This window comes from Gymnoscopelus braueri, assembly GCF_963280865.1.
Source record: "Gymnoscopelus braueri genome assembly, chromosome: 18".
NCBI classification, from domain to species: domain Eukaryota; kingdom Metazoa; phylum Chordata; class Actinopteri; order Myctophiformes; family Myctophidae; genus Gymnoscopelus; species Gymnoscopelus braueri.
In genome coordinates, this window is record NC_137618.1 from 15,551,099 (window position 1) to 15,575,788 (window position 24,690).

Genomic DNA, 24,690 nt, shown 5'->3' on the forward strand with positions numbered 1-24,690 from the left:
CCCATACAATATTTGTGTTGCTAAAATGTTAATAAAATGTTCCAAAATGACCTCTTTACATTTTTTGTTGAAAACAGCAGATCTACAAGCTCACAACGCATAGTCGCTTCTTTTGGGCTTGTTTTCCTAGACCTGGTTGCTTGTTTCTCTCACAGAATCTGGCAACACTGGTCATAGATTTGAGCAGAGGTCGCTGAATGCAATGAATGCATGTTTACTGAGAAAAACAACAGTCAATGGTGCGTAGTAAAATATCCTTAATGGCATAAAACGGCAAATGTTTCCATTGACGGTGTTTGGGAAACAACATGGCGTGAAGACCGACTAGAACAGCATGTTTCCATGGGCTGTGTTGTTTAGAAAGACAGCCTGTTCCTAAATCTGAAGGACTGAGCATCTAGTGATAAGTATGATGGTGCCTCCTGTTTTGAGCTCTTATATGACATCCATGTCATCTGTGTCCATTAGTAGGACATTACATAGCCTCTGTGTCCATTTGTAGGACATTACATAGCTTCTGTGTCCATTAGTAGGACATTACATAGCTTCTGTGTCCATTTGTAGGCTTTGTAGGACATTGCATAGCTTCTGTGTCCATTTGTAGGACATTACATAGCTTCTGGTTGCATTTGTAGGACATTTCATAGCTTCTGGTTGCATTTGTAGGACATTTCATAGCTTCTGGTTGCATTTGTAGGACATTACATAGCTTCTGGTTGCATTTGTAGGACATTTCATAGCTTCTGGTTGCATTTGTAGGACATTTCATAGCTTCTGGTTGCATTTGTAGGACATTACATAGCTTCTGTGTCCATTAGTAGGACATTACATAGCTTCTGTGTCCATTTGTAGGACATTACATAGCTTCTGTGTCCATTTGTAGGACATTACATAGCTTCTGTGTCCATTTGTAGGCTTTGTAGGACATTACATAGCTTCTGTGTCCATTTGTAGGACATTACATAGCTTCTGGTTGCATTTGTAGGACATTACATAGCTTCTGTGTCCATTTGTAGGACATTATAGCTTCTGTGTCCATTTGTAGGACATTACATTATAGCTTCTGTGTCCATTTGCAGGATATTACATAACTTCTGTGTCCATTTGTAGGACATTACATAGCTTCTAGTTGCATTTGTAGGACATTACATAGCCTCTGTGTCCATTAGTAGGATATTACATAGCCTCTGTGTCCATTAGTAGGACATTACATAGCCTCTGTGTCCATTAGTAGGACATTACATAGCCTCTGTGTCCATTAGTAGGACATTACATAGCCTCTGTGTCCATTAGTAGGACATTACATAGCCTCTGTGTCCATTAGTAGGACATTACATAGCCTCTGTGTCCATTAGTAGGACATTACATAGCCTCTGTGTCCATTAGTAGGACATTACATAGCCTCTGTGTCCATTAGTAGGACATTACATAGCCTCTGTGTCCATTAGTAGGACATTACATAGCCTCTGTGTCCATTAGTAGGACATTACATAGCCTCTATGTCCATTTGTAGGACATTGCACAGCTTCTAGTTGCATTTGTAGGACATCTACAGTACATAGCTTCTAGTTGCATTTGTAGGACATCTACGTAGCTTCTGTGTCCATTTGTAGGACATTTCATAGCTTCTGGTTGCATTTGTAGGACTAAAAAGCTTCTCGTTCTATTTACAGGACATCTACTGCACAGAGGAGGGTAGCTTCTGATCCCATTCCACACACACAATGGGCCTGTCGGATGTTCTAGATGCCCTGAAGGACAACCCTTACTTCGGGGCCGGGTTTGGACTGGTTGGTGTCGGCGCAGCGATGGCTGTGGCGCGGAAATCAGCGCAGGTGGGGATGATCTTCTTTCGAAGGAACTATATGATCACCCTGGAGGTCCCCAGCAGGGACAAAAGCTACCACTGGCTGCTGAGCTGGATAACCAAGCATGCTCGTCACACGCAGCACCTCAGTGTGGAGACCTCCTACCTGCAGCATGAGAGCGGCCGGGTGACCACCCAGTTCGATTTCCACCCCAGTCCTGGGAACCACATCATCTGGTAGGAGGACTCCCCGATGTAAATCTAACCCAGAGAGTGTACAAATGGAACCAAATGGACCTGTGGTTCCATTTGTACACTCTGAGAGTTACCAGGGCTGTAAGGGTCCATAATAAGGTTCCTCTGTACACTCTCGGTGTTAAATTAGCGCTGAGGATTTTTAGAGTGCAGTCGTATGATTTGAATGTTACTTAAACCCATAAATTCTAGGCCTACAACCTTCCATATTCCTTAAGTGATTATATCATGGACTGACTAAGTGTAGTCTATTTGACATCGCACCTTATTGGCTAAATGCAATATTTCTTAGGGATCAACATTATACTACCCTCAATAACCTGGCCTTGATAGCAAATGGAAGTTACTTCGGCACTGTTTTTTATTAGTGACATATCACACACAGGTTTCGCTGTGCTCTAAAGGCCAGACCGCACCAATGCAACTAGACACAACTCCTTGCAACAGTTTTAAGGCCAGTCCACACCAATGCAATTCCTTGCAACCGCCATTGAGGATAATGGTTGCAAGTAGTTGCATGTTGCAAGGAGTTGCATTGGTGTGGACTGGCTTTAAAAAAACAAGAACCAGGAGACCTGGTACTGCCAGACCCCTAGTGGTTGAAATCTGAATGGCCGGGCTTCGCATGACGTGTGTCCCTTCTATGTCCCTTCTATGACGAAAGAGGGACAGACTTTTTTGGCTGGGGCCGGGGGACAAAGTGACATACCATGTATGGAGAAAACAGATACAAAGCCTCATGTAAGCCGGACCCCTTCGGTCTGGCAAAAAGGAGAATTGGAGAATAAAAATGTAACAATAACATTACAGCTCTCCAAAGATAGTTTCTTTTTTTTAAACAAGACATTGACAATACAATAAAACACTATGGACTGGCCTTTTAGATCAACTATTTGAATGTACAATGCCACAAAAGGTGCTGTCTATCTGTTATAGCCGTCTCCTACACATAACTACAAGTACTACTGACACAAACTTAGTGTATTTTGCTATAACATGACACCGCCACTTCCGATGTGAAACATCTATGGGACAGTCACTTCATGTCATCCACAGGTATGGGAGGAGGTGGATCCGAGTGGAGAGGATCAGAGAGAAACAGATGATGAATCTAAACACGGGAACACCATTTGAGTCGGTGACGTTCACTGCTCTGGGCAGGGACAGACAGATGTTCTTTAACATCCTGCAAGAAGGTACTTCTGTCTAGTCACCGAACACTACAGCCAGTAATACTGACAGCTTTCTTTGATCTGAGCTTTGCATACATTTACATTTGAACTGAGATATTTTCTGTCACAGTTCTCGCATGCCAGCTGTCTTTGTTAAGATCCCAGTCATCTGCCGGCCACGCTCAGGACTGTCACGACGATCATGACCTTTTAGTTGCAGATTAATTGTTGTACACATGATTGCGATTAATGATTTAAAACGTTGGAAGTTCTTGGAACATATAAATAAAAATTACATTTCTGTTTTCGTTTTAGGCTTTGCAAAATTGCACAGGGCCGATATGACAAATAACTGAAACATAAAAAGAAATGACTGACAATGACCATTACCAATGGCTATTGTACCAGTACAGTACTATGGCCAAAACAAGCCATATACTTTCTTTTTTTCAAAAGTAGCGGCGGTGCGTTGTGAGCGTGTAGATTGGCTATTTTCGAAATTCTTTAAACTGTTTGAAAGCATATGAACGCTTTCCAACAGAATAATAAATACAGATGAATGGAAATGATTCTGATGAAATAATTGCTAATGCGATTATCATGTAATAATTGTGACAAGCCTAGCCACGTTGACACCCGTACCAGATTTGTGTTCCTAAAATGTTTCAAAAATATTCCACGTTTGTCACTTTTTTTTTCTTGTGATCTACAAGCTCAGAACGCACGCATTGTGAGCTTGAAGATCGTCTATTTTCAAATAGCCAATGTATGTAATGTATTGGTTTAAAGTGCTCGCGTGGCCGCTTCTTTTCATAGACCTGGTTGCTTATTTCTCTCGCAAAATCTGGCAACACTGTTAATGATCTGTCATGTTTTTGCAGCTCGGGAGCTGGCCCTGAAACAGGAGGAGGGCCGTACCGTCATGTATACAGCCATGGGTGCCGAGTGGAGGCCCTTCGGCTTTCCCCGGCGCCGCCGGCCGCTCAGCTCAGTGGTGCTGGAGGGGGGCGTGACCGAGAAGCTCGTAGAAGATGTGAAGGAGTTCATCGAGAACCCCAAGTGGTACACAGATAGAGGTACTGTCACATGGGCCCGATGACGGTGTCCTTCTACCCTATGCCATCGATATCATATATAGATATCGTGATTTGTGTGTTATCTTTTCCTGATTTCCTATTTCATAGTTTCATAGTTTCCTATTTCATACTTAGTTTCATAGTTTCCTATTTCATAGTTTCAAAAAGTTTTAGATTTAAATAAATGTTCATATTATCACAATACGATATTATCATCACAATATCTACTGTATATTGTGGTATTTGGTCAAAAATATTATGGGGTTTGATTTTGTCCATAGTACTGCCCAGCCCTACCTGAGCACTGCTGAATTCAATTTACATGTTACATCACCTGCGTGTTCAGTATAAATGGTAAATGTTGAAGCGCAAGAGAGAGTGTAATGAAATTTGACAAATATGAGGAATGGGACAGCACTCATGTGACGTCATGTTGCCCTGGCGAAACCAGTCGTCTCTATCGGCCATAGCGTTAAAGTGAGGTACCTATTTCACATTTAATTAGAAAATCGTCATCATGCCATCATAGGACCAACAGCTGCACACAGTGAGCTTGGTGTTCTGTTAGTACTTCTGTACTATTCTCGCGAGCTCAGAATCCTGTAATGCTATTTATTTTGGATGCTTTTGGATGCTGTGGTGTTAAAAGTTTGTAACACCACAACCCTGTGAATTGTGGGTTCTCAAGCAAAGTCTACAGCAATGCAGACATACAGAAAGTGCATACAGGGCTGAAAAAGCCTGCAATAAGAGCCCTCATGTGCTTGCAAATGTTACTGTGGGACAGCCCTGAGCCCCAGCAGATGCATTTAAAGTACACAAGTGCAGATGGGCCATGGTGACATTAAATAATGAAGTGCGCCCTCTGCTGGCGAGATGTTTTATCTAGCTGTTATTCTTTCAAACTTTTTGATTGTTCATTGTTTGATTTTTGGTTTTATTGTCTGTAAAACAATTTACAACTCTTTATGTATATTCGATCTCACAAATGCTATACAAACATATTATTATTATTATTATTACTACTAATATTTAGATTACTGTGTGATTGACCACAGCTGTGCTTGTGTACACAGGGATCCCCTACAGAAGAGGATATCTGCTTCATGGACCTCCAGGTTGTGGAAAGAGCAGCTTTATGTGAGTTTGTCATTATTTTGGGAGTCCTCAACTCTTGCTTTTACATTTCATATGTGAGGGCTATGGATCAAGAACACAGACCACTAGATGGGTCAGGTCAAGGGAAATGTAATCAATGTTTTTCAGTTGCAGTGTCTGTTTGGTTGTGCTGACAGGTAAACTAAAAACAGACTGTGGATAGATAATTGTGTCACTACTGTACAGCACAGCAGGGTTATTATTGTTAACAAAATAACAAAAACTAGAATTATTAAGAAAAAAAGAACTACCCCATATTACAATAAAAAACTAAAACTAATAAAAACAGAAATAAAACTAAGCCTTTTCACAAAATACTAAACTTATCTAGCAAACCCACTTTAAAAAACGAATTAACGAATTTTCAACTGTAATTGAAAACATGAAGTCAAAACTAAATAGAAATAAAATTGAATGACAAATGTAATTAAATCTCTCATGTTTGCCTGTATTGCTCTGTCTCCATGTCCTGTGTGCTTCAGAACTGCACTGGCAGGAGAGTTAGGCTACAGTATTTGCCTCATGAGCCTGAGCGACCGGACCCTGTCAGACGACCGCCTGAACCACCTTTTGAGCGTGGCGCCACAGCAGAGCATCATCCTGCTGGAAGACGTGGACGCGGCCTTCGTGAGCCGAGACCTTGCCCCCGCCGCAGAGCGTAGGTCACAAAGCGGGGAGATGTTTTTCATTTTATTTTATAGAATGCCGTTGAAAGTTTGACGGTGCCAAAAGTTAAATAGTAATTAAATTGAATCATCACTATCCACTATCCTGAGGTAGGCCTTGGTGTGACCTTGCTCGGCAGCATGACGCAAATGGAACTCATCCGTGTGTCTGCTTCCTCTTGCTGACATGGTGACAAGGCTGCTAGGTCAGTAGGCTTGTTGCTGAGTACAAGGTCCGCCTTAGTTATGAAGAGGTGGTACTGTGAATCAACAGTTTTCTCCTTAAGTTCCTGACCGATGAATTGAAAGAGCTGGTCTTTATTTTGACTATCTTTGAGGAACTTCTGCCATATTGGGCTCCCTTTGGTAGAGGTGTCTTGGCTGAGACGCCACCGAGCTGGACTTCGCTGTACCACATTGTGCAAGTGCGATGGTGGCTGCACTAATAATGATGAGTGAAATATTTGAATAAATATATTTAGTATGCTATTTAGCATGCCCAATGCCCAATAGTAACAAAAACAACAGACCACTAGGGGGCGAGCCCAACTTGTTTGCGATGGTTTTTGAAAACCTTATGCCCATACTGTACCTTAACCTGACACTGCCAGATGGAAGAAGCTTGCATGGCGAAGTCAGGTTACCCGATACCTAACACCAAATATAAAAAGCTTGTCACCAAGTGCACAATTTGTATGATTATTTTTTTACATATTCCCTCCCAGATTATAGCCATTTTAAGCTCCCGGCAGCCATCACGAACGCTATCTTGAAAATAATTCCTTTCCACAACTTAGATTTGACTAGATCTTTAGTATGCTTTTTAGCAATGGAATCATTGCAAACAGACCAGTAGGGGACGAGCCCAACTTGCTTGCGATGGTTTTTGAAAACCAAAAACTTGTCACCAAGTGCACGATCTTGATGATTTTGGCAGAATTCCCTCCCAGCTATGTGTATTATTGTCTTGGGACCCCAGGAAGACTAGCTGGGGATCCTTTTAAATAAACAAATAAATAATGTGAAGTCTGCCTTCAGTCCCTATAATGACGATGTTTCTTCATAAAAATTGGCTTAAAAGTCAAAGCAGCATTATAGTAGAAATGTGTATAACTTATAAAATATTTACTCATCATATGATTCACGATCCTGTCCCCTTTTTTGTCTGCATTATTTTTTACCAGGAGACGTAGGATTGAATCAGTACTCAACTCTTGTTTGTGTGTTTCCCTCAGACCCTTTGGCCTACCAGGGAATGGGACGGCTCACCTTTAGTGGTCTGCTCAACGCACTGGATGGAGTGGCTTCATCTGAGGCCAGAATAGTCTTCATGACCACCAACTTCATCGAGAGGTAAACCGTTAAGGAGAGCTCACAAACATGAAGGACACGATGCCTTTTTTTAATAGCTGGAAAAACCCACTTCTTTAGCTGTAAACTTGAGATGTGATGATAAAGATTAAGATGTCTGTGAATATGTTTAACACTGTCATCTCGCAATGATTAGTGTGACCCTAATAGTTTGTATTGTTAATAGTATTAACAAGAGCTTGTCTGTGACTAGATAATAACGACTTTAGATCAATTGGAACACAGGTAATTATTTTCCATTTACCTAAAAGGTTTCAGCCCGACAGCGATGATGTAGTACAAATGTACATTTTCCAAATGATCGAGACAAGGTGGGTCACGTACAGCATATCTGGTGTTCTCACGCCAGTATCTTGTTCTGACTCAACCCAGAGCGTGTTCCTCAGCTCCACGGTGTGTAACTTTAGGTCCAACACTGGGGAAAAAATGTGCAGGGAAAAACCGCCCATGAGTCTCTTGATTAGGCCTGTCACAATTATTTTGCATAATCATCAAATAAAAAAAGCAGAAATGGCAGATCTACTGTAAGCTTGTAGATCAGCTATTTTTTTTATGGTTTTAAAGTGTAAAAGTATTAAATATGTCAGTAATTTCTTTGTATATTTAAGTAATTTATTTTACTTTATGATGCGTTGTAAGCTTGTAGATCAGCTATTTCCGCTATTTTTTTTAAAAGTAAGTATTAAATATATCAGTAATATCTTTGTGCATTTAAGTAATAATTTTTATTATGAAGCCCAAAATTACAATTAAATCGTTAATCGCAATTATTTGTATGACAATTAATCGTCAACTTAAATTTGTAATTGTGACAGCCCTACTCTTGAGTCCACGACTCTCGTGTTATGTCTTCCTCTTAGCCGTCTCTTTTCTTAGTAAAGAGAAAAGGGCCTTTGCCTTACAATACTTGTTTTCTTCACTTCTCGTCTACGTAGGCTGGATGCGGCCCTGATCCGACCCGGCCGTGTGGACCTGAAGCAGTACGTGGGCCACTGCACCGACTGGCAGCTCACCCAGATGTTCAGGAGGTTCTACCCCGACGAGCCTCCGTCGGAGGCGGAACGTTTCGCCAAGTGCGCGATGGCCGCCCAATCTGAGCTCAGCGCAGCCCAAGTCCAAGGATACTTTATGTTGTACAAAATGGACCCTGCAGGATCTATAGACAATGTGCACACAATTAAGGAATGAGCGCTCGGAGGCAAGTTGGTGTCAGTTAAAAAATAACTCTATTTTCCAGTTTTCCAGTCACAGTTGTGCCATTCGTGAATGCACGGATGCGAATAAAAGTATGAACCTTTTACTTGAGACAAGTCTGCTAAGTGCTTTTTCTTAACAGAAGTTCACAAAGTGCTTCACGGTTAGAGTCCAAGGGCATAAAACAAATAGAGAATTAATATGTAGTGTGACTAAAACAGGTGATCCTAAACGACGTAGAGGTAGAATTTATTCCAAATACGATGAAGAGCCAAAGGACAACTACATTTACAAATCCAACCCACCAAAAGGGTGGGATGGGAACCGAGCGGTTTGTTGCCATTTGTGGATTTCCACAAAAAAAAAAACGCTCCGTTCCCATTGAAAAGCATTGGCAGAATCCGCCCGCCCCTCATAGGCAGAATTAAAGTTCGGTGTGACCGCACCCTAAGGGCGCGCTCCCACCAAGAGTTGGCTGGCCGCTGTTAACACCTTTACCGCCGGGCCCGTAGTTCTACGGGCCGTTAAATCCAACGGTTAAGCGCCGAGCCCGTAGTCCTACGGGCTGCGGTCTTTTCGCGCATGCGCGGTCCGGGTGCACTTTCGGAATTTTTTTGATCCACTTCCGTTTCCGGTTTGATGACAGGAAATAGAATTATTTGGGATCCGGTTTCGACGATCACGCCCGCTCCCATTCTACAGACGAAACTGAAACTCAATTCTCTTCCTGTAGTTTTTTCTCCTCGCATTTCACTGTTTAACGTAATCCGCTCTAACTACAGTCATGGAAGTCCGTTTGACATGCGGTCTTCACTGGGAGATACAGGGAGATCTCGCGGATGTAAACAGACCGTTCACGGCTCAATCTTAAGGATTTTAACAAGATCTATGGCGACATGAAAAAAACAAAAAAACAACAAAAACACCTTGGCACTGGTGAGTACATTATGAGATTAACCTCTGGCGGTGGATGTGTTAAACGCAGGTTGTGCGCGGCCACAGTTTTTTGCAGCCAGCGGATTCTAAAAATCGGGAGTGTCGCGCCTGTCACTCACTTTCAGGAGCCTCCCCGTAACCCGCACCGGCTGCTGCCTTGAGCCTTGAGCACCATGTTGCTTCCTGAGTCTTGAGACGGTCTGCCTTCGACTCACCCGATTGGACAGAGGGGGAAAATCAGCGCCTGCCTCCAGCAGTTTTATGCTTAGTCGCGGAGAGCAGATAAACGCAAGGTCTGCGCGACTAGCGGAAAAATCTGCTCTTGCGTGAATCAACGCATTTGCATTGACAATGCATTGGCAGATTCTGCAAACAGCGGCCAGCCAACTCTTGGTGGGAGCGCGCCCTAAGAAGAGATTTAAAAGAAGTTAATAATGTAGAAAATCTGAGCCCCTCTCTGGCACTGCATTCCAAGTACAAATTACAAAACTCTTATAGAATTTGGAATGGACCACCAGTGTCATTTGAAGGGACTTAACACTTAAAGCTTTAACATTCATTCATGCTTAATTATTAATGCTTAATGTTGCACAGTGTAAGGCCTTTGAAGAATCACAACTTAAGATTGTACACATTGCAATGTCAGATTGTTGTGGAAATGGAAGTAGAAGGATACATTTACACCCATCGTGGTAGAAAAGAACAGTTATATTGATTCTTATATTACATTAATATTTCTGTGCTATATATTATGGGTTGCATTTGTGGGTTTTCCCCCCATAATTCATTACAAAACAGAAGAATAAGAAAAAATAAAATGTTTGTTCATGGTTGTTTCATGAAGTAGGAGCACAGGTCCACAAAGCCCCTCCCTCTGTAAGGTCACACAATGTAAATGTTCCAAATGGCAAACACAGTGAGAGATATGCTCATAACATGAAAGTACGTCTTCTTAAATGCAGTTTAATAATTGGCTTTGGCTTTATTTTAATCCTCTCTGTTCTGACAGCGATGGATTAAATAGGGATCCAAATGTGAAAAAGCACTGGCGCTTTATGGAGTCAGGGCTTTGTTTTTCGTTCCCACTGCTAGGCTGGAGGAGTTAGGGTTAAACTTTCCTACAGACAAGGCCCCTCCCCGCCGAGCATAGCTCTGGGAGTCCAGCGCTGTTGTGTTTGCCATTCCTCCCGCTGCCTCCGTCATGGCTGCACAGATGGCCCAGCGCGCAGCGCACAGGAGTAGTCACTGGTTACTGCCCATATGCCCTGCTGCTGCCTCGGCTTTGGTCTGCTCCAGCAGGGGGGCTGGAGGCACCACCACCACCAGCTCCACTTCTTCTTCTGTGGCGGCACTCTCTGGCTCCCAGGGCAAACTTCGGACACTGGAGGACCTTCCACGCGTAACCCCCTGGAAGATGTTGTATAACTTGGTGTTTCAGGGGTACCTCAACCGAATGCATGAGCTACAGGTACCGTTATGTTGGGTTGTACTGGGGGTTATTTTTGTACCTCAAATTATTTTATTATTATTACTTCATTATTATTAATAGAGAAGAATTATACAGAAGACATGATGTGACAAACACCAAAAGGCAACTAAGACATTGAAAAGAATAAGATAATAGATAATGGGTGTCTGGTGGCTCAGCCAGTGCACGGACTACTGTACATGGTACTTGTGAGTGGCAAGGACCCAAGTTTGAACCCGACTCTGGTCATGTCTTGCATGTCTTCCATGTCTCTGACCTGTCTCTCTTCTACACTCTACTAAAAAGCACTACATGGCTGTTTCTGCAATATAGACGGGTTATAAGTATGTGTCTGTAAGAGGATTATGTGTAACTTGTAATACTGTGTGCATGTAATTCAATCTGTGTGCTTTGTATGAGTCCTGAGTGCAGTTGGATTGTGTATTGCATAATGTAAAAGGGAAGGAATTCAGGCTGTGGGAGGTGCTGGGGCCCCAAGAGTAGCAAAGGCCAGATTATGTAGCTGCATCCTGCAGGCATTCTGCAGGCAGCCCAACACAGAAGCTGATGATAAATTGCACCCATTAAAGACAGCTCACCCACCTAATGTCGTGTCTTGAAATTGAAATGAAACGAAGTCATAACCTTTTAAATATATAATTAATTTAATGGCCACAGTGTGCTGTATGATCCTTGGGTGATATTGGATTCCACACTTCAGATTTCTGCTCTAAAATAAAGTTTTACTCTTGTTTTATTCCAAATCTAGTATACTATCTTTTTTGTTCTGTGCTTTGGAAATCCCTGGTTTTACCTGTTTAATCAAAAGAGATATTCAACATTTCATTGCTGTGCTATTGTAAGAAAAAGGGTGACCCTTTTAGAGGAATGGAAACCATGAATAAATGGAAAGGACCGGTTTGGCCGGGCTTAGATTACCTTTGTTGCTACAGCAACACTCCTGATAACAACCAGTCCCAGCTGACCCACAGGAAAGGAGTGTTGTTGTTGATCCAATATTAACGGCTCTGGTGCAGGAAATACTTACAGGCATTAGCACTCACAATTACACATTGTTAATAATTGTATCAAGACAAGCACTTTATCTGTATTAGTGTGTCTCTCAAGGTTTCAGACAGTCAGTGCAAATGCTGGGAATGTAATGCTTGATTTATCCTTATTGTGTCGCGTGTCACAAATAGCAGATCTACAAGCTCACAACACATCACATTGCTATGTGAGCTTGTAGATCTGCTAAACCAGACGAGAGTAAAATTCAGGCTTTTAGGCCACTGGTTGGCTGCCAATATTATCCGTTGCCAGGTTTCTGTCGGTTCATCTATCTCACACTTTCCTCAACATCCACAGGTACATGAGAAGCAGATCTATGGGCCTATATACAGAGGTGGACTTAAATCAATTCAACTGTGCAGTGCAGAGCTCGTGGAGGAAGTCCTGAGGAGGGAGGGCAAGTTCCCCAGCCGAGGAGACATGACTCTATGGACGGAGTACCGTGATATGAATGGACTCGGCTATGGACCCTTCACAGAGTAAGAGAGAAGTTCACACAACTACGAAAATCTTGGGCTCCAGCATGAGCAGTTGAGGATGACTGCGATTGTCTCTGAGGTCCTTTTCCTTCATATTTCCAAAACTTAATGCAGGGCTGCCACTATCGATTATTTTCCTAGCGACTATTCAATCGATTACTTTTACGATTAATCGAGAAGCGGGATTTCTTTGATAATTTGTCTAATTTTTTATGTCTCAAAGAATCAAAAACATTTTAATAGATTTTTTATAATCAACTAAAACCACTTAAGCCCTATTCTATACTATGTCATACAACAGTGTTGCAAAAATAAAATTGGAGAATAGCTCACAACGCATCATGATACGACACGTTGTGAGTGTGTAGATTTTCAAGTTTTTCTTTTTATTTGAAAGGGAAAAAAGCTAAATTAACTTTTACCCCCAAAATCGATTATGTTTAAAAAAATCTATTACAATTTATTTTTAAATAATCGATTAGTTAGATAAACTGTTGCACCCCAAATTTTGTGCTACTGCAACTATACACATTGGCTCATAAAGCTCAAAGCTGGTCATCCTCAGTAGCTTTCGAGGGCAAAGTCCAATCATGTGAGTGATGTGAATGGTTAAAGTGTGTTTAAAGGTGTTTGCTGGGAACTTTGTGAGACTGGACAGGTGCCGTGTCAGTGTGACAGCCAACCCTAGTAAGTGTCTTTTACGAGCATACTGACCTTGTATAAAGGCAACTGAACTTCACTTTATTGTCATCGCAAGTGGCTAATGTTGCCCGGGAAAGGGAAGTCTGGAGCTCTCTGCTTGTATCAAATAGCAGCAGATATCAAATATGCATAACAAGATAGGAATGCGAGTGTATCTACACTTATACATATAAAGTAATAATGATAATACACTTTATTTGTAACACACTTTATATTTGACACAAATCTCAAAGTGTTACATTGCAAGAAAATAATATTTTAAAATATTTTAAAATAATAATAAAAACAATGAAATTTAAAAAATCTGAGACCTCCCTCCCCAACTATACACAACTAAGAAAAAGTGATCGTGACACTGTTGGGAGCATGTAAGACGATGGCCGCCTGACTGTGGAAACTGTCCCTTAGACTGTCTGTTTGGCATTTGATACTGCGGTGTCACCTGCCTACCTGATAGCAGCGTGAACACGTTGTGCCTGGCGTGGTGAGTGTCTTTGATGTTCCACTTAGACATGGTTATGTATTTCTGTGTTCTGAGCCAAGTCCCCTCCCCACACTGTCTGAGAATCCCAGCGGGGCTATACAATTTTGTTCACCATGGGAGTTCCTTCTTGACAGTAATATTCATCTACAGCAGAGGTTCCAAACCCGGGGACTGCTTGGGACACACTCCTGGGCCGTGAGCATATTGCAAGTGGGCCCCAAAATAATTGGCAAAACCCCAAGATTTTAATCATAATATAACATTAATATCGTACAAAAAAGTGCTGTTTACATGTCTGACTAATAAAGTATTCAATCAATCAATTATCACCTGACACTTATCGTTGCTCTCTCATCCAACCTCGGGAAGGCTGCATCAGATAAGCAGAAGCACATAAACAGAATAATAATACAGTATGAAATGGATAGTTTGAGGCATATAACGTTATATATTTTGTACACACAGTATAGCCTACATTACAAGAATTACAATACAATAATTACAATAATGTTTTAAGTTGTGATTTCTGACAAACCTTCCTGTATGGGGCAGGGAGGGGGAGAAGTGGTACAACCTGAGAACGGTGCTCAACAAGCGCATGCTGCATCCCAAAGACTCGCTCCAGTATGGAGACGTGATCAACGAGGTGGTCAACGATCTGATCAAGAGGATCTGCTACCTGCGCCAGAGCAGCCCCACCGGAGACCTGGTGACCAACCTGTCCAACGAGTTCTACCGATTCTCCCTGGAGGGTAGGTGGGAAAGATCCAACTTAGCCGATCCCAACCTGTGGGCCGTGAGGATATTGCAAATGTGCCCCCAAGTAATTGGCATTTTAATGATAATATAACATTAATATTCAAACAACCAAAATGTTATGGGATTTACTCTTCAAAACCTTGATAAATATGTTACTGTTTGCATTGTAATACTGATAAATAGGAACTTAAATATACTATGTTAGTTCCAGTGATCCAAGGTGGAACACAATCAATTGATCATTAAAATGAACATGCTCTGAAAATGCATGCGTCCCCAGACATCCGGCTGCCGTGTTGCTGTAAGCTCAATGATGTTAGTTTACAAAAAAAAAATGTTTATAGTCCCTGTCACTGCCATCCCCTACTTGTCGGTCTTGGGGAGGATGTAGACAACCACAATCCACAAATCCCTTAGGAGTTTAAGTTTTCGTTTTCTATGTTATATCTGCTGTCTTATCTGCTCATCTGCCATTTTGGATGTTTTTGTTTGACACTTAGTAGTGTTTGACACACTATGATGAAGTATTAAATTGGGCTGACGTGGTTAATCAGACTAAGCGATTTAGTGGATTAAAAAAAAATTATTGCATTTTTTCACATCGATTCACTAACATATAAAAGATAAAACTTTTTTTTTTTTTTTTTAAGTGCATCTCGATTATTCAATCCATCGAAAAAGTAATCGATGAAATAAATGCCATGAAAATAACTGTTGACTGTGCAGCCCTATGTAAAGATGTCCCCCTCTTTCCCTCAGGCATCTCCTCCATCCTGTTTGAGTCACGGCTGGGCTGTCTGGAGCAGGAGATCCCTGCAGGTACACAGGACTTCATTGACTCCATAGCTCAGATGTTCATCAACTCCACGGCCGTCATGGTGTTACCCAAGTGGACGCGCAGCCTCCTTCCCTACTGGGGGCGCTATATCGCTGCCTGGGAGGGCATCTTCAAATTTGGTAAGTTTTCACAGACACTTGTGACCAGGTAGACTAAATTCTAACAGTGTTAATTTATCTCTGAGAATGTGTGACAAATGGCTAAATTAAAGACCAGCTGAAATGCTAAATATGTTTCTCACAGTTTTAGGGACCAGTCGAAATTTACAGAAGGGGGGCATGGAGGAAATATATGTGCCCTAATTTAAAATGCGATGACCCTCCCTCTGAATGGGAAAAAAAATCAATGACCCTCTCCAAGTGATTAAAAAAAAAAGAATGACCCTCCCCCAAAAATATCAATGACATTTACCTCAGTAAAATGATGTCTATTATACACTAATCTTATTCCTAACCTTAACTTCGAGTAAATAAATTGACCGCAAGAAGTAACATTGCATCGCAGAAAATTACTGACTTGAGTGGGATTCGATACCGCAGACGAAGGAGCGCACGGGTTCAGAGTCCGACAATTTACTCAGGAGCTACCCGTACTGATAAAAAGGTTGAGTTGTCAGAAAGACTTGACCTTAATAGCACCGCTAAAAAGTCGCGCTGCTCGCGACGCATCATCAATAGAGAACACTTGCTGTATTAAAAACAAATATGAAAGACAAGCGCGGTGAGAGGCAGGTGCCTGGAGTGCACATGTGATGTGTATGAAACCCAGAACGACATTGCAGCATGTGATTATTGTGGCCATGCCCCTGGCCAACACATGTAGGTTACAGTTGTGCCACCACCACCTGATAGTGATACAGCACCTGTCTCCAAATTTGACCAGGTATGTTTTTTTTCTACTGAAGCATCTGTTTTCAAAGAATTAGAATGTGTGTGTGTGTGTGTGTGTGTGTGTGTGTGTGTGTGTGTGTGTGTGTGTGTGTGTGTGTGTGTGTGTGTGTGTGTGTGTGTGTGTGTGTGTGTGTGTGTGTGTGTGTGTGTGTGTGTGTGTGTGTGTGTGTGTGAAATGAGTCCACGGAAATAATTAATTTAACTTGAAGGTTAAGGTATGATTTAATTTTAATATAGTACAAGAATAGTGTAACTATCTGTAAAATATAACCCATTTATTTCATAAAATTATGTATTGGGTTATAGCCTATTTGTCTCAATATTTGTCACATTCAGCACTGGACTTCACTGACTGTAGGGGTCACATTAATCACATTAGAATCACAGATTAGAGATTTTATGTATTTTCCCCTATTTTCTGTATTTTTCATTATCTAATATATAGTATTTCTTAATTTTTAATAATTATAGCTTGTAGATTGGCTTTTTTCAGCATTTGAAATTGTTTTAAAATAAAAGGAACAGTTTTCCCAACCGACAGAGAGTCAGAGACAATATTTAGCCTATATATGGTTCTGTATCAGTGTATGAGTCAGTTTTAGCAGATTTCATTCTAATTGGCTACTGTAGACTGCCTATGAATTTCATGGGCCTGGATAGGGCCACCTGGCCTGGCGGAGATCTGCCCTGTTGCGCAGCAGCACAGCAGCGGGTGAAGGCAATTAACTGAAATGAGGAGCTGCGCAGCTCAAACTAACAGTCATGTTCTAGCTGCTGAAATAAACTTCCCATTTGGATCATTGTTGACAAAGGAACAGAACATGGATATTGTTTGCAAAAGGATTATTTATTGTCCATCAGAGCGGTGAGAACACAGCTTCTCTCTGCTTTTGTATGATATTGATAGCCTAATCTTTGGATCTGTTTGCAGTTATTAATTTGTATTGCTGTTGATCCGACGTCGGGTTCTCTCTCCCTCCCTCTCTCCCCGCTCTCTCATGCTCCCCCCCCCCCCCCTCTCTCGTGCGCCCGCGTGCTCTCTCATGCCCCCCCCCCCCTCTCTCCGTCAAAAGTGTTGCTTGGCTTCCGCGCATTATAAACTGGAATATAGGCTACATTTTCTGAATATTTAATGACTTCCTCTTAAACAAAAGTGTAATAGGTTCTTACATCAGCAGGTTCTATCAAATTCAACCAATATGCACCTATCAATCAGTATTCCACTCTGAGCTAGACCCCAGAATAGAGACCCTAGTGATCAAGTGGTTAAAAAGTACTAGGAGTCAACCTTTTCATCTAATTCTGGATTTGCGCTACTTTGATTATGTAGCACCTCTCAAAACAAGTTACATGGTGCTTTACAGTAACAGACTGGCTAGATGAAAGAACAAATACACAACAGATAACACAATACACAATTCTTCCCTTTCTGGACTTCTTGTAGCGGGCCATTTGGTTGATAAGAAGATCGAGGTCATTGAGCAGCGCATGATGGAGAACCATGAGGTGGAGGGTGAATACCTCACATACCTGCTGTCAAACACACAGATGAGCCATAAAGAGGTGCACAGCAGTGTCACTGAGCTGCTGTTAGCTGGTGTGGACACGGTCAGTGACTTTTTCTTCATTTTGTAAACATTTCACCATTGTAAATGCTGATGAAATCCCCATTTATCTGTTTATTCCATGACCTTGCTTTTATTGCCATTTGCTGCAGACATCCAACACCATGATGTGGACACTGTACCTGCTGTCCACATACCCTGAAGTACAGGACACCCTTTATGAGGAAGTGTCCAAATGTGTCCCAGACGACCAGATCCCCTCTGCTCAGGACGTTACTCAAATGCCCTATCTAAAGGCTGTTATCAAGGAAGTACTGAGGTGAGAGTCACTCATGGCATGGTATGCACTTATTGTCTTTCCAAGGGGGTCTTTCAATAAGTTCTTCACAGTTAATTAACTCATCTGGGCATTTTCTGTCAAATGAAATCTAAGCTTTGTCTCATTATAATCTGTATATTTACTGTATGTGCTGATAAGCCAATTTAAGTTTATCTAAGGTAAATTAAGCTATACTATAGTAACTCTGCTATCCATAAGCTAACCTGAACTGAACTGAACTCAAACTTTATTTATAAAGCATAATGTCGACCAAAGTGCTGTGCAAGGTAAATCTTATCCTACTACTATATAATTGACAAAAGCTCCGAAAGTTCGACAGCGATTCGCAAGCACAGGATCACTCCACATGCCTCCAAGACCCGTCACAGACTGTTGATCAGAGCTATGGCTATGTTTTAGGCATCTTACCCCACCTCGATCAGTGATCGGACTCTCGGTTTGATCGATTCTCTGATTTTCCTATCAGACCCTCAGCCTGATCTGGCAGGTTGCCATAGCAACCAGATACAGGAAGTCTGACGTCTTTATCACATAACCGAGGTTGGGAGGATGTGACTAGAGGTTAGGGCCGCAAAGCAAAGCGGGGAGCCGAGGGGAGACGGACTTCGCATGGCGTGTGTGCAGAGCTATAATTAGCCGTCATGGTTCATAAATATCTCTTACAGAGCCATGCCACGCAAAAGAGAACTATCTCTGGGCTGTCGGACCCGAAACGCCAAGCGCATGTGTGTCCTTCGTGCAGTAGAACATCTAAACGCAACACGCTGTAAAAGCAAGAGCGTAAAACGTAAAAGGACCACAAAAAGGGACAGAAACTTTAGAAGAGCATGGACACACCAACCCACAGAAATAGTTGACTTTCACACACCAACTATGGATAGCGTCTGCAATTCATATTATTATATTACATATACTAGCGGCCCTCACAAACTGCATTTCAGCAATAAACTGTAAAGGCCAGTGTTTACACATTCAAATTGAGTTGAATGCCAGGTAGAAACAATAAACTAAACTGAATTAGATTAAACCAAACCAAACCATACCATAATATGCCACCATTGTCTTGCATTGCAGGATGTACCCTGTGGTTCCTATGAATGGAAGAGTCATTACAGAAAAAGATGTTGTCGTTGGCGGATATTATTTTCCAAAGAAGGTGGGTGTGATATGTGTGTATAAAATGTAGCCACCAATACTGTAATGCTGCGTTCGCATGGGCAGATAGAAAGATACAAAGATACAAAGATACACAGCATATTTGTCGCTCTGTATCTGTGTTGCTCCACACAGTCGTTGACGTCATCAAGTGTGCGTCATCGGAGCTACAGTTGTAGTTTTGTATCTTAGTATCTGGAAGTTGAACCCAGCTCAACTTCAATTTGTAGCTTTGTATCTTTGCATCTTTTGTAGCAGCTACAAGCATAGGATGTTGCCTTGTATCTTCATGTCGCTGGCTTCCATTGAAAATGAATGGTAGGTAGCATGTGTCTTTGTCTCTGCCCGTGTGAACCCAGCATAAACCTTTTTTTATCCAAAAACAAAAACAAAGGAAAAACTGATTACTACCGCTAACACTAGTTGCTAATGATAATAGGCCATAATTATAGTAAGAATAATAACTGCATTGCAATTGTCCTGGCAAAATTATTAAACTGTTCTAAAATGGAAAGATGAAAACAAATATCAGATGATTGCGAACGCTGCGGAAGGAGGCGTGCCGAAGGCGCGCCTCCGCGCAAGTGGAGCTTACTATGAAACCGTGCTCGGCTTGTGTGTGTGCGTCTCCATGTGTGTCTCCGTGTGTGTCTCTGTGTGCGTGCACTGCCTCAGCCCTGTGTGCAGCCAAGTAAATGTCCAATATAGACGTACCATACATCAAATGAAAGGCCTTTGAAAACTGAACACACCTGTCAAGGTTGCGTTTAAGCCCGCCCCGGAGAAGGTTCCTAAAAACTCCCCATTGAAACCCCATGTTAAATGAAAAGTGCCCGAATCGCTCCGAAACTTTTTCTACCCCCCCTAAGTGGGGGTCTACGAACAAATACTTCGGGCTCGGATTTTGGCTCCGCCCCCCGGAAGTGGGTGAAACAGCCACTTCAAACACTTTGTTGAATTGTTCAAAAACATTCAAAGTTTTTTTTTTGTGAATTTGTATTTTTCTAAGATGCTCCTTTTAACGCAGATTTTTTTTGTATTTTTTATATATTTTTTTATTGGTTACTTTTTTTTAGATGATTTCTTTTCATTATCATTTAATTTTGTTGGCGTTCGCTTCCCGCGTTCGCGCGTCTTACTTGTTATATTGACTTATTCTGTCTTCTCCAGACTACCTTCACACTGGCTCACTATGCCATCAGCCACGATGAAAAGGCATTCCCAGAGCCGGGGAGGTTCAAGCCTGAGAGATGGCTGAGAGACGGCCGTCCCAGGCCAAACGGTTTCGCTTCAATCCCGTTCGGCTTCGGGGTCAGGGGTTGTGTTGGTCGACGGATCGCAGAGCTGGAGATGTATTTGGCCCTGTTTCGAGTGAGTGGCGACTGGTGAAGCCAATTTGACACATTCACCATTACACACTATGTCAGTGGTTCTCAAACGTTTTAATTTCAAGGACCCCTATAACTCTATAACTCTGAGAGTGTACAAATGGAACCAAATGGACCCTTAAGGGTCCATGTGGTTCCATTTGTACACTCTCAGAGTTACATATCTGTAAAGGTCCATTTAGAATCCCCTTCAAGGAACCCTGATGGTCCCTAGTCTAGACCCCACTTTGGAAAACCACTGCACGACAGTCAGTGTGTAATCACACCTTGCAAGAAGCATGATTAAAGGTAGGGTAAGTGATATTTTTTGGGTGAAAACTGAAAGTTTTTTGTTAAATGGATAAAGCACTATATTCTGATAGTAATCATTGCTATAGAGTGTTTGTTCAGTTACAGGAGTCTCCCTGTCGCGGGGCAGGAGCTGATAGTAACGGTTTACTAGAAAAGCTTTATTGATCTGTTATTACAGTGCAACGCTGCCACCATCTGGTGGCCAAGTATACTGTTTTGATGTGTGCTGGCCTCAAAGTGGCCCTACCGCGGTATGCTGCCTCCTGTTGACTGGAGATTGATACTACAGGGCCTTTGCGTTGGGAAAACCTGATGCGATTCTATTGGCTGTCAGTGAGTGACGAGACTATACACGTCTCGCCGCAGCGGATGGGTTGCAAATTGTCAGACAACCAGGAGAGTGTACCCATTTATCAGCTTAACTTTTATAGTGGTACAGTTCCTATTTTGTCTGCTCATTTATTTGTGTCATCACTTGTTTATCCTGTATCCTGTGTGAGTTCTCTCTCCTGATTGGATACAATTGGTATCCCGACCTGAAAATGTGTTTTATGTTTACCAAAGAGCTGTAGAGACAAGGACACTCCTGTTACTGAACAAACGCAAACAAAATGAGTAGGCCTACTATCAGAATAATAACACTTATTTTAACCAAAGAATATCACTTGCACTACCTTTCATAAAGGGATATTTCACTTCCAAACATGTTTGGGGTGATTTTAACGTCTACTCAGGCTTTTGTGAGCACTCCAGACAGTTTTAAGTTGCTTGATTCAGTATTTAGATGTTTTACACACCCCCTTCCTAAACAAACCCATTGTAACTTCAAACTCCATTTGAACCATGATAGATTCATCAAAAACGCCTGTCCTTGGTTCTGGTGACTGATAATGCATGACTTGTCGCATGCCCAAATTAGCCGATGCGATGCATTATGTGCTTGTAGATCTGCTATTTGTATATAAATACATACAAATCCAGAAGTTCTTATATACATTCAAAGTATTTATTATTATCCAGAAATCCAGCAAAGGTTCCTCATAATTCTTCGAATTGCAGAAAACCATGTGGCTATAAAGAAATATAGCCATAAAAGTCAAGATACTTCTTTTGTGTAAAATAGTGTCTGCTCTGTTTGGGTGACTGCGTACTTTGGAGCTAGATAGAAGCATCTATCTCACGGTCTTATAGTTATAACACAATATAAACTATTTGTACGATATCTGTACCTTAACCTCTGTTTCTTTCCTTACAGATAATCAAGCTATTTGAAATCAAGCCAGACCTCACAATGGGAGAGGTGAAATGCCACAACCGCATTGTATTAGTAGCAGACAGACAAGTAAACTTTCACTTTCTGGACAGAAGAGTGAAAACTTCCATATGATTTTTTTTATCTCTGCCAGGCCGAAAGCGTGGCCGAGACTATGTTTTGGCCACTGTCCGTTTGTCCATCCGTCCGTCCGTCCGTCTTTTCCTTCTGGTGGTTGATTTGATTGAGCATATTTTGTATGAAGGAATAAGCTGCTTTAAGTTTTTATGCTAAAAACACAAAACAAATGCTATTTATCTATTTTTATACTTTAAAAAAATCAATACCTGAAATTCCAATATTTTTGGCTGGACCAGAACATGAATGTCACTGACTCCGTCACTGAGTTGCTGACTAATGGAAGTTACACCATTGGTCAACTGGTTGGCCTAAGAACAAACTAGCCTATTTGCACAGCATTCGTCCCTCCAGGCTATGGGATGTAGTTTATAACCTACTGATAATGTGCAAGACTCTACAGTGCGATTAGATCACTCACATAATGGAAAATAATTAAGAGCACAATGTGCATGTAAAGAATACACAAATTAAAATAATTAAAATAAAATAAGATCTGAATAACCTATTTTAACCACCATTTGTAGGTAAATCACGAACACACTTATTTTTTTAGTCAATAGAACACACTGATTGTTAGAAAAGAACCTCATGGTTGATAAGATGACAGATATTCATTGCAATGGTGGATATAGCTCCTGTAGCTATGTTTTTGCCCACACTGTACACCAAGTTACACCATTAAAGTTAAGACGAGTAAAATTAGATTTTATCATTCCAAATTTTATCATTCAAAACTTACATTAAGTTACCGACTATGCTTTAAAAAGTACCATTATTTTCAGTAATTTTGTAAGCATGTATGTTGGTGTCAGGACTGCATGGGCAGTTCATCTTCAGACAAATGTAGACTTTAAATGGCATTTCACAATAATGCGGTTTAACTTTGTAAAAGGACCTTTTAAAGGTGAAATATGTACAGGTTTTTGAATTTTATATACAGTATATTATATTCTATATAAAAATGTCCTCAGTTGATCTTCATTGAAAGCAAAGTGACAGCAGCCCTGCTATTTGTGCCCAAACATATCATTGTGCTTTACAATATTATTCTCTACAATTGTATTCCACTGTAGCATTTTCATTTTTTCATTTAATTATCTCTTTGCTGGAAACTCATGTAGCACTAATAAAATCAGTAATGTGGTGCATTTGAAGACAACCAGTGGTTCATTATTGCATTGATTGATTGTTGGGCACAACACTGATGAGGTGAAATACAGAATAATCGACGAACTTCTCAAATGATAATGAAAGGGACCCTGAACTGAGTGGATGCATACAAGTAAGGTTTGTCTGAATGTTTTCTTCATGTGAACCTTATGTCATGATCATCCTTGTCCCACAACATGTAACATGTTCCATGCATAGAGTAACATCCTGGGTTCTGTATTTTTCTTTTGTTGATTATTTTAATGCAATTGCTGCTTAAATAGCCAGTCCAGTCAAGAGAGAAAGCAAGGAGAGATGAGAGACGGGTCATGAGCTGGATTCAAACCTGTGGCGTCACAAAGTACCTTTTGAATAATTTCTAATGTCATTGTTGTGTCCTAACAATTTGAATATTATAGAACAAGAAGCCACTTCATGGTGGCCTAGTACTTATTGTTATGAGTACAGCCTGTCTCTATTTCTCTGTGTATGATATGGTCATTGTAGTTCCCCGGGTTCTATGTTCCCCGCTTACCTAACCCCAAACCATTCCCTAACCCTAGTGGGGAACATAGAACCCGGGGAACATAGGGATGACCCCGTTACAACACTGACATTCAGAGATATACCCATCTGGCATATGTTTATTTCAATCTGATTGGCAAACACAGAGGAGGGAGTGCACACATGTGTTGGTGAGGTGCTGGCCACGTCAGGTAACAGTATTGACAAAGGATGAGGCCACAGCTCTTAGCCACGATGCAGAAGTTTATTTAAAAAGAAACCAACGTTTTGACAGTCTTCCTCAGGGTTTAACAGAAAATTAATGCACTCATCACTTATAAAGGGACTGGGACAAAGGTGAACTAATTACATGGGAGTGTCGTCCTCAATCTACCCATTTTTATTTCAATCTGATTACCATATATCATCCAGAAGAGGGCAGTGTGGTTCCATTAAAGAACAAAACACTTGAGCTTCACCATTGCTGCTCAAGAGTCCCCTTGAACTACAGCAACTGACCTCTGTTATATCGTTGCTGTCGGCCAGAAACCTCTTATCTCCATATTTTAACTTTTTGTGT

At 41.3% G+C, this 24,690-nt stretch overlaps 2 protein-coding genes across 2 annotated transcripts; both read left to right on the top strand.

Annotated features, from left to right (window-relative positions):
• Positions 1 to 183: 183 nt before the first annotated feature.
• bcs1l (BC1 (ubiquinol-cytochrome c reductase) synthesis-like) lies at positions 184 to 8,995 on the top strand. The gene is made up of 8 exons (XM_080412456.1): positions 184 to 407; positions 1,674 to 2,044; positions 3,119 to 3,258; positions 4,116 to 4,310; positions 5,387 to 5,450; positions 5,951 to 6,126; positions 7,369 to 7,486; positions 8,440 to 8,995. The coding sequence occupies exons 2-8, from the start codon at positions 1,725 to 1,727 to the stop codon at positions 8,690 to 8,692; spliced, it is 1,266 nt and encodes a 421-aa protein (XP_080268582.1). The 5' UTR covers positions 184 to 407; positions 1,674 to 1,724; the 3' UTR covers positions 8,693 to 8,995.
• A 1,206-nt stretch (positions 8,996 to 10,201) lies between these two features.
• Positions 10,202 to 23,597, top strand: LOC308105903 (sterol 26-hydroxylase, mitochondrial-like). The gene is made up of 9 exons (XM_080456866.1): positions 10,202 to 11,102; positions 12,471 to 12,652; positions 14,391 to 14,590; positions 15,357 to 15,554; positions 17,770 to 17,933; positions 18,043 to 18,209; positions 19,305 to 19,386; positions 20,556 to 20,756; positions 22,320 to 23,597. The coding sequence occupies exons 1-9, from the start codon at positions 10,836 to 10,838 to the stop codon at positions 22,449 to 22,451; spliced, it is 1,593 nt and encodes a 530-aa protein (XP_080312992.1). The 5' UTR covers positions 10,202 to 10,835; the 3' UTR covers positions 22,452 to 23,597.
• The last annotated feature ends 1,093 nt before the right edge of the window (positions 23,598 to 24,690 follow it).